Source organism: Branchiostoma floridae, chromosome 17 (genome assembly GCF_000003815.2).
Source record: "Branchiostoma floridae strain S238N-H82 chromosome 17, Bfl_VNyyK, whole genome shotgun sequence".
Lineage (NCBI taxonomy): Eukaryota > Metazoa > Chordata > Leptocardii > Amphioxiformes > Branchiostomatidae > Branchiostoma > Branchiostoma floridae.
This window is the reverse complement of record NC_049995.1, coordinates 2,214,154-2,224,192: the sequence shown is the minus strand read 5'-3', so window position 1 is coordinate 2,224,192 and position 10,039 is coordinate 2,214,154. Positions and strand designations below refer to the sequence as shown.

The window sequence follows — 10,039 nt, the reverse complement described above, 5'->3', positions numbered from 1 at the left end:
AGTAAGTAAGTTCCAATTCTTTCCTTATTACGTTACCAACATGTGTGAAGCATGTGTGCTAATACTTACAATGTTTACAAAGATGGTTGTAATTAACTACTAAGAGACTTTTTTGTCATTTTTTTTAATGAATTAAACATTTTTCTGCCCACAAAGTCTGCAGATTCATCTACCAGTAGAAATTTAACATTATTATAAGTGTAAAGTTAAATAGTTTAAAGCCTGTTTTTATTACCAATCATCGGTACCTTCTTGTTTCTTGTTAAGGCCACACCGATTTAATTTCTTGGTTCACGGATTCGCTCGCTCCTATTTTTGGGGAAAAAAAATAAAATAAAAATTACCACTCAGCAAATTTTCACCATTAATGAAACCATTCACCAACTTTCCGGTGTAGCAAATTGGCCTTTATATTATAAGCTCCTTAAAGTGTGGGTACAGGTGCTGTTACTGTACAAAAATAGTGTTTTTGTACTTTTTTCAAGCTGAAAACTTTTTTTCTTTATGTTTTGGATTAGCCGTTACCTTTACCCCAACCAGTTTACAATTTTTATTTCGCCCTCTCGCTCCATATTTTTATGAAAAAATCCGTGAACCAAGAAATTAAATTGGTGTGGCCTAATGGTCACTTAAAACTTTTTTTCTGCTAAATGTTCAATGTATTTACTTTGCAGATAGTAGAGGGTGTTTTTCCTGTAAGCATTACATGTTGTGACCTTTCTTTAAAGTATGTCGTGACTTAAACAATCACGTATCCCCATGATTTGTCTCGACTGTACAAATTGTGTTGTTTGAGACTCAGCCAATATGATTAGTTTTACCTTTATTCAAAAATTTAAGACCCCCAATAATGATTTGCTTTGTTATACCGTCTTTCTTTATTCTTTCTTTCTATGTTCATTCAATCAACATTGCAGAACTACACGCGTCGTGCCAACAGAAAGATCTGATTGGAGATTATGAACTAGAAACAAAAGAACCTTTCTTCCTGCTATCGTTAAGCTATGGAACTGCCTTCCACACGACATTGTAGATACAGTGGAAGCCAGTTAATTGCACCTCGGATAAACGCAAACTTCGGGTAATTGCACGGAATTCCCAAATCCCAAACCGTCTCCCATTCACTCCATTGTTAGTGACTTCGCTTCTCTGCACGGTGAAAAATCACCAACGCCGGATAATTGCAAAAAAATTCGTCAAACATCGTCGACAAATTGACAGAAATGCGCGACAAAAATCGTCAAACACGGTACAAATAACCCGATAACTGCCTTTGTTATTGGGATCAAAAGAAAGCGATTATGGTTTGGATTTGGTAGACAACTTGCTATGACATACTCAATAACAACTGTTCTCTATCTGTCCATTGTCTAATTACTGTAATTAGGGTGGCGGTGAAATACTTATGCAATGGTTCTAAGTTCTTGGCGGCCAGTCGGAAACCACACAGCGACTCGGGTCCTACAGACGGAATAACACTCGCCTTCGGCGGTTCAGTGCTTTAGTTTCGTGATCAGGAAGCTATATAATCGTATACTGTAGTGCAGTTCCTTGTTAACATTTATGAATAAAGTTAATGACATGTACATTATGTGTGTCTGCTTTCCTTGTGTCAATGAATGTCAAATTTGTATTATGCTACCTCGCTCCCATACCACCTCTTGGCCCCTCCGCCCGTGGTGGTGTGGTCCAAATGACCAACTCCGCATTATCGCACACGCCGGATAATTGCACGAAATTCGCTGGCAAATTAGGTGTGCAATTAAGCGGCTTCCACTGTACCAGAGACTTACAGAACTTTAAACGAAAAGTAAATGCCCACCTCACCGCCACTCGCAAGCGTACTGTATTGTAAAAATGTTATTCAGTTCAGTACAGCTGCTAATGATGTGGCGGTGGACACAGCATAGATAAAAAAATCAAACAACGCCAGTATAAAGTAGGTAATATTGATACACATAAATATTTACAGTTGCGCATGAATATTAATTATGTTGTATTCTTCAATATGAAATGTACAAAAACCCTTCTATAACTATTTCTACCTAGTACCATCTTCCACAGCATTGGTATCGGGTAAACTCTATGGCATAGTAGGCTCTCTGTGCCTTTTTATCGTTTTTTAGGGGGCCATAATACATTTTTGTTCGCCATTTCTTTTAAACGTGTACTGGGTTGCTTGTACTACCGGCCCGTAGAAGCACAAACGACCCAGTATAACAAGAAATGGCCGGCAAAAGTGTATTATAAGGAAGGAAATTACGGGCGAAATTGGAAACTGCCAAAAACTGAGGCAAAGATGGTTTTTATTAATATATAGCATCGCCGGGTTTCACTTTAATAGAGTATTGTGTACAATCAAGCAGAAATGCAAACTATAAAGCATCACATTTACGTATGGAAAGAAAAGGCAACAAAAATAATATATATACATGTAAGTAGCCTGTCTTCATATTTAGTGAACCAACTGATCCAAGTAATTTGTCTGGATTTCGCACAGTGCGATTCAATTGAGTCTTTGATCTACTTTCATATTTTCATTTGATATTTTTATGAGAGAGGGACAAAGTAGTTTTGGTCTCGTGCTCCTCTCAAATCACCAGCAGCCTAGCCCGGTGAAGGACGTGTGTTCTTGCTGAACAGAAGAATCACAGAAACCTGACAAGCGGCATCATGTCGGGAGGGCAGCGACAGCCCCGGACTGGAAACAGAGGAGGTAAGCTGGCTGTAGTTATAAAGTCTCTGTGTATACCCCTGTAACATTACCCACGATCTTCGGGCGCATTTTTCACCTAAAAACCGTCCCTGTCACATATGAGCCATACTTTCTGCCTTGTACAATTGTTGTGCAATAAAGTTGTAATTTTAAGCGAGGCTCGGGCGATTGCCGCAGAATCGTCGTCCGATCTACTTTCGCCAAATGTGACGGGGGTATTAGGGGAGCGGTCGTGAGATCGTCGCACGATCGCTAACTTCGGACATTTTGGAGGACAAAAATGGGCACCCAAAAATGCACGTCTCCTGTAAGGTCAACTGTCTGGGTACACAAAGTGCTGTTTTGGATCCGTGTCGGTGGTTGGTTCTGTCGCGACCTGCTTGAAAATCCTATGGCTATGGCATCAAAATCGTACGACGATCGTACGACCCATTTGACAGCGCCCTAATACCCCCTCACATTAGGCGAAAATCGATCGGACGACGAGTCTGCGAGCTCTAAATTACGAGGAGGCATGACCCTGACGGGAAGGGGGGATGAAACTCTACCATTTCTTCGTCGGCAGCAGGGTCATGCCTCCTCGTAATTTAGAGCTCGCAGACTCGTCGTCCGATCGAATCGCGCTTAATGTGAGGGGGGGTATTAGGAACATCTGATCTATAACATAGAAATTTATTTTGAAATTCAAAATGCTGTTTTCTGTTAGCTGTTACAATTGACAATAATTCTTAGTACAAGCTACAGTTAATAATATAGAACCAATTTGTTGAATACGCATGAAGTAGTGTGCTTATACACCCTGATTTTAATAGTTATGGGGAAAATGGTATAATCTATTTATATTTTCGTCTCATGTTGTTTCTCTCAATATATGAAGTTAGTCAAAAGATATGTAATAAAAGATATGTAAAACGAAGAATATGACAGTACTTAAAATAATACACTTTTCTCTGATATTTTCCTTCCAGTTAGCTATCTTGATCAAATTTTATCCACTGATATACTGATATTTCTAAACGCCACGTCAGTTAAGATTGGATGTTACAGTTTGATGATTTAAATTTTTGAGTTCTTCTGTAATTATTGCACAGTATTCATTTTACGTGTTTGTTTTCAATGTTTTCTTTCATTACATATTATACCTAATGCTTACAATTACGATTAATACTTAACACCCTAGTATATTTTCAGTATATCTTATAATAATGATAAATAATGAATAGATTAATTATTTGCAAATTGCTGCCCGTAGGCTAATTGCATGGGTACAGATAGTATACAGTAACCAGTGTCTATTCTATACAACTGTCTTATGACTATACATGCTTAGGCTAGGGTCACAATTGGCCCGGTGCCCGTCAGGGATGTAGCCCCGGCCGGGCTCTGAAGTCGGGCGGACACCGGCTGTTTACCGGCTGTCGTGGTCACAATCAAACGTTGCCTTCGCGCTGCCCCATGGGGGTCCCGGAGTGTTCCGGCGGGCACCCCGTCATTTTTCTTTAAAAAATTTCCACCTTCCTAGGTTCGTCTCCGGCAGACACCCGTCAGATGTTCTGACGGTGTCCTGTAGTCACCCCTGCGGGGTCCGACAGGGTAACGTTTGTCTCTCACAGCCCGGTGGGGCAGTTGTAGGGTCCCTGCCGCATGCCCTGCGAACAACGGCAGGGAACCAGGCAGGCTCCTGGTGGGCACTCTTTAAGGGGTATAAAAACAAGCATTGCCTGCATTCACTTAAGGTAGTACATCATTGAACTTGGAGTACTGGTGCGGTACGTCGGGGTCCGTTCACTGCGGCACGGTTTTTTTCGCCAACTTTTCCTCGCACTCGCACTGACGTGCGGCACTGTTACGTTTCTAAACTAAACTAAATAAACATGTTATTGGAATTTTTAATGTCGGCGGATGACTTGCCAAACTGTTGAGGCCTATATTTTTATATTTGTAAAACGAAAAAAATGGCTTATGGGTCCGAATGACTGCAAGTTTGGCGTTCCGTCGGCCATTGCAGAGGAAACGTCCTTCTTCAGCCAAACATCTTTCTTCAGCTTGTTTCTATAGTCTGGGGTTGTAATATCGTAAAAAACATAGAAGCTTTCTATGAAGGAGGCTATCTGTTCGTCCTGCTTCTCAGTGATGCAGCCTATTATGTGGTCTGTTGCGTGGTGTGTTGTCCTATCCCCCTCTGTTCAGCCCTTGTCTGCAGAAGTTTCTGTTGCTGAATTCTTCCGCCTGCCTAGTGGGCTAAGGGCTGTTTCCCCTGGTCTTCTCCTTTCCCTTGGTATAGCGCTATGCACTTAACTCCACTGTAATACGAGAACTGTGTGATACGTGTAAGTTCACGGCTTTTGTCCTTTCACGTGATCTGTGACGTCACATATTTGACCCGGTGTTACGAATTACACACTTTTATTCCGTAAACCTGGTCTTTGACGTAACGAATTTATTCCGACAGACTGCCGGCAACCGGAGGGGTCCCTCTCGGTGTTGTCACGATTAGGTCGCGGGGTGGTTGTACGAGCGGGTCCCTGGTTCATTTTAACTCAGACTTAAATTGAACCAGGGTCCCGGCCGGGCCTCAAAATACCCCGGCAGCCGCGAGGTGTCCCACAGGGCAACGCAGGGGTCACGCCCGAAAGTGCCAAAAAACAGCCCGTGAATTGCCCGGCAGGGCCCCTTTTTCGAATCGTGACCTAAGCCTTAACTGGGAGGTTTATATGTTCTTGAAGAAACGCTTATCAAAGTTTGTGTTTTTTCTGCAGGTACCACACCCATGCAGCCGCCTCCGACCGACTGGAGGACAATTGCGAACATGGCTGCGAATATACCCAACAGTCTGTACGTGTCACGGACAGGTAGGGCACTTTTCAGTTCCTAATGTGATTGCCGTCTAGATTTTGTCAAGGACCCAGTTCACACTAATTATAAACAAAAGTCAAGCGGATTAAACATCGAATCCGATTCAAAGGCAATGGCTTATCCGGATTGATTTCTTGAATGTGAACACTCCTATCGGCTTTGCTCAAATCACGAATGTGAATGCAACGTGGACAGATTTTATGTACATTTCCAATTTCCCCGACAACCCCCCCCCCCCCCCCAAAAAAAGAGGTTGTATTTTCTTGAACTGTTTGGCCAATATATGGTTACAGGTTTTAATAATCTTTCTTTCATTGTTTAGCCCTGAATTCTGTCTTTGCCCCCGATAGATCTATTTGGAGATTGTAAGAAAAGGTCTACATCTGTTCGTTTATAAAGCTAAGGGCACAACCCGCCGTACGTGCAAATACGTGGTGTCTACGTGCCAAAACGTGGGCAATATTTTGGGATCTGTAAGTGGTAAGTACCGCCTCCGTACGAACTCGACGGATTTGCACGCAAACACGCCGTAGAACTTAAGGTGCAGGCAAAACTTTGTGTGCCGTGTGTTGACGTACTCCCTCCCTGCTCTTGAAAGTCGTTCCCCACGTTTTCAGCAATACGTGGCGGACGTAGCCTCCCCAAAAAACGTACGGACAAATTGCACGTACGGCGGGTTGTGCCCTTAGCTTTACGCGTTCTTACGTTCTTACGATCCATTGGTTTGCAGTTTCTTTAATAGGCAGAAGTAATGACGACAATCATCATATGTGTCTTTGGGGCTTAAAAATAAAGGTCTAAGAGTCGTTTTAACTAATACTACTGTCAGTCGGTCTATACAGACAAGGAACTAAACGACAATGGATGTACTATGTGTACAATACAAAATACTGCTCTGTCAGTCAACACATAAACTTAGCAAATCAACAATAGAATGGGCATAGTTGAATCATTTTTAATTGGTAATATCCTAATTATTCTCTTTCTTAGTTTGTTTTCTACAATGGTGCTGATGCCATTCCAACTTAGAGAGCTAGAGGAGTTGATCATGAGTTTTTATGTTTGTTTGCACTCATGAACAGCTTATGACTACGATGCGGACACTGACATCATGATCAGGGAAAAATGTTGGAGCATTTGTAAGAAGCTGTTGCAAATCGCCGGGATAATGTTCGTCGTGGTCGTCGCCATTCTTCTGCCATACTTTACGGGTAAGTTTTGTTTTATTTTCAATATTGGAGAACTTGCTGTAACTAGAAAGGTTACTTGCACACAATACATTTGTACTTTACCGGTTTATAGGTGTCAAATTTACAACAGAACAGTTATATAACAGAATAAGCTCTGATTGGCTACAGATTGCTCATATTTGCATCGACAGCTAATATCTAACCTAAGCTCTGATTGGCTACAAATTGTCCATAGTTACATCAACAGCTAATATCTAACCTAAGCTCTGATTGGCTACAAATTGCTCATATTTGCATCAACAGCTAATATCTAACCTAAGCTCTGATTGGCTACAAATTGTCCATAGTTGCATCAACAGCTAATATCTAACCTAAGCTCTGATTGGCTACAAATTGTCCATAGTTACATCAACAGCTAATATCTAACCTAAGCTCTGATTGGCTACAAATTGCTCATATTTGCATCAACAGCTAATATCTAACCTAAGCTCTGATTGGCTACAAATTGCTCATATTTGCATCGACAGCTAATATCTAACCTAAGCTCTGATTGGCTACAAATTGTCCATAGTTACATCAACAGCTAATATCTAACCTAAGCTCTGATTGGCTACAAATTGCTCATATTTGCATCAACAGCTAATATCTAACCTAAGCTCTGATTGGCTACAAATTGTCCATAGTTGCATCAACAGCTAATATCTAACCTAAGCTCTGATTGGCTACTGGCAGAATAAGAAGGAAAAAAGAAGAACGCAGCCATGGTTTTATTACCTCTATGAAAAATGGAGGTAACGTTATAGTTTTTGGCGTGTCTGTCTGTCTGTGCGCGCGCGCACGCGTGTGTGTGTGTGTATTTGTATGTGTGCGGGCGTGTGTGTGTGTGTGTTTCCTGATATTTGTGATCATCATACCTTGAGAACCTCTTGATGGACTACGATATTTGTTATGTGGGTAGGGGTTTGGAAGACCAAGATCAATGTAAATTTTGGGCCCCCTGGTATGCGACCTTGGTACTGCAGCAGAACTTTAATTTTCTTTATTTTTTTTTCTATTTCAGTCAAAGTCATTACGCTTTCTGGAGAGTTAGTGAAGCTTTCCGTAGACACAGGCAACCGGTTTACCCGACTGGAATGTAAGTACTAGTCTAAAAACAAAGTGTTCTATTCTATTCTATTTTATTCTATTCTATTTTATTCTATTCTATTCTATTCTATTCTATATCTGTATCTATATAGCCATTCACTGTAACCGCCGTTCGGCGTAACACACCAGCTTCGCATGCACGCCGCGCAGCAGCAGCTGGTTATATTACACCGAACGACTCGTTACCCCTAACTTTTGCACATCTATCTGCAAGCGTTCTTTAAAACTACCCAGAGAAGATGCCCCTACTGTACTTGGTGATAACAAATTCCACTCTACGATAGTTCTGGGAAAGTACGAATTTTTGAACACATCAATCCTAGGTTGGTAACTCTGGTATTTGAAGGAATGACTGTTTCTTGTTCTTTTTTGAGCGGGTATTAGATACTTATCAGTTGGTACGTCCACCAGTTTATTGGTCATTTTGTACATCATGGAAAATCTGGACATTTTCCTTCTATCTCAACGCCCGTTTAGACTGACATACGGACACAAAGCGATGGATAGCATTAAGAATTAGAAAATTCTGGTCATCTCTTGCCTTTGATTATACACTTGTATTTAACAAATCCTACTCACATATGTCAGTGAGATAACTGGAGTCATATGTACATTAGATATGTATGCTATAATTGTGACTTAAATAATTGAATTCCGTATTATTTTACTATACATTCATTTTTTTAGATAAAGTCTTACATAAGGAACTCTATATTTGGTTAACATTTTGTTTCATTTTATGATAATTTTCGCAAAACTTTGTTTTCATAGATATGGTCACTGCTCTCGCAGGAGAGATGAATAAATGTAATGGGGTCACTGGACAACGGATGGACAAACTGGAACGTAAGTAGTGATATTCTAGAGTACATTTCTAAAGCAAGGGCGTTGTTGTAACTTGGATATCTTGCACCTTTCGTTGTGGCATCCTATATCTAGTAAATTATTACCTGCATGAAAACTAGAGGTATAGTTTTTGTACTCTTTGCGTGTGGTCCCGCATCTTCGACGTATCCTACAAGAAACCTCAAGGTGAACTGCGATAATGTTTAATATGTGGTTAGGTGTACGTTACATGCGCAAAGGTCAAAATCGATCTTGAACCCTTTGGTGATTGACGTTGGTGCTGTAGCAGAACTTCCGGTTTGTGTGTGTGCGTGTGTGCGTGTGTGTGTGTGTGTGTGTGTGTTGTGGATGGGCGCGTGGGTGGGTGGATTTGTGGGGGTGTTGGGTGGAGGGCCTACACATGCTTTAGGTCTTCATAATTGGTAGTAGATAGTTTTTGATGTAGGAAAGAAGTGGCGTAGGTCTGGGCCCCGTAGCAGCTTGGTTTACACATTGAGGCCTTTTAAAACTTAAACATTTCGTGCTGCAATCTCGCCGTACCATATCTGCATTATAAAAATGAACTGACATTTTACAGGTGAAAAGGGACCTGTGGTGTCAGCTGGACCACCTGGCCATGTCGGACCCCCTGGGCCACCCGGCCCTCCAGGGAAGACCGGACCCGCGGGGCCGTCTGGTCCTGCTTCTGCCGGACCTCCTGGACCTCCAGGGAAGACCGGACCCAGGGGGCCACCTGGCCCTGCCTCTGCCGGGCCCCCTGGACTTCCAGGAAAGACCGGACCCGTGGGGCCACCAGGCCCTGCCTCTGCCGGACCTCCTGGACCTCCAGGGAAGACCGGACCCATGGGCCCACCTGGCCCTGCCTCTGTCGGACCCCCTGGACTTCCAGGAAAGACCGGACCCGTGGGGCCACCAGGCCCTGCCTCTGCCGGACCCCCTGGACCTCCAGGGAAGACTGGACCCATGGGCCCACCTGGCCCTGCCTCTGTCGGACCCCCTGGACTTCCAGGAAAGACCGGACCCGTGGGGCCACCAGGCCCTGCCTCTGCCGGACCCCCTGGACCTCCAGGGAAGACTGGACCCATGGGCCCACCTGGCCCTGCCTCTGTCGGACCCCCTGGCCCACCAGGACCCCCTGGACCTGTCGGCCCAGCTGGCCCCAGGGGAAAGGACGGGTCTCCCGGGCCCGCTGGGCGGCCCGGAAGGCCGAGAATCCCAACATGCCGGCCCCCCACGAATGGAGGTGAGTCGTCTATTCTGCTCTCATAGTCACATGTTCTGACAG

The 10,039-nt window shown here is 43.2% G+C and overlaps 1 protein-coding gene across 1 annotated transcript in view; it reads left to right on the top strand.

Annotated features, from left to right (window-relative positions):
- The first annotated feature begins 2,673 nt into the window (after positions 1–2,673).
- The window catches only part of LOC118404887 (collagen alpha-1(XI) chain-like), a 10,550-nt gene continuing 3,184 nt past the window's right edge, over positions 2,674–10,039 (top strand). Inside the window, exons 1-4 of the mRNA XM_035804267.1 lie at positions 2,674–2,716; positions 5,476–5,568; positions 6,655–6,783; positions 9,332–9,997. Of these exons, the coding sequence (XP_035660160.1) occupies positions 2,674–2,716; positions 5,476–5,568; positions 6,655–6,783; positions 9,332–9,997 (931 nt within the window). The remainder of the gene's footprint in view (positions 2,717–5,475; positions 5,569–6,654; positions 6,784–9,331; positions 9,998–10,039) is intronic.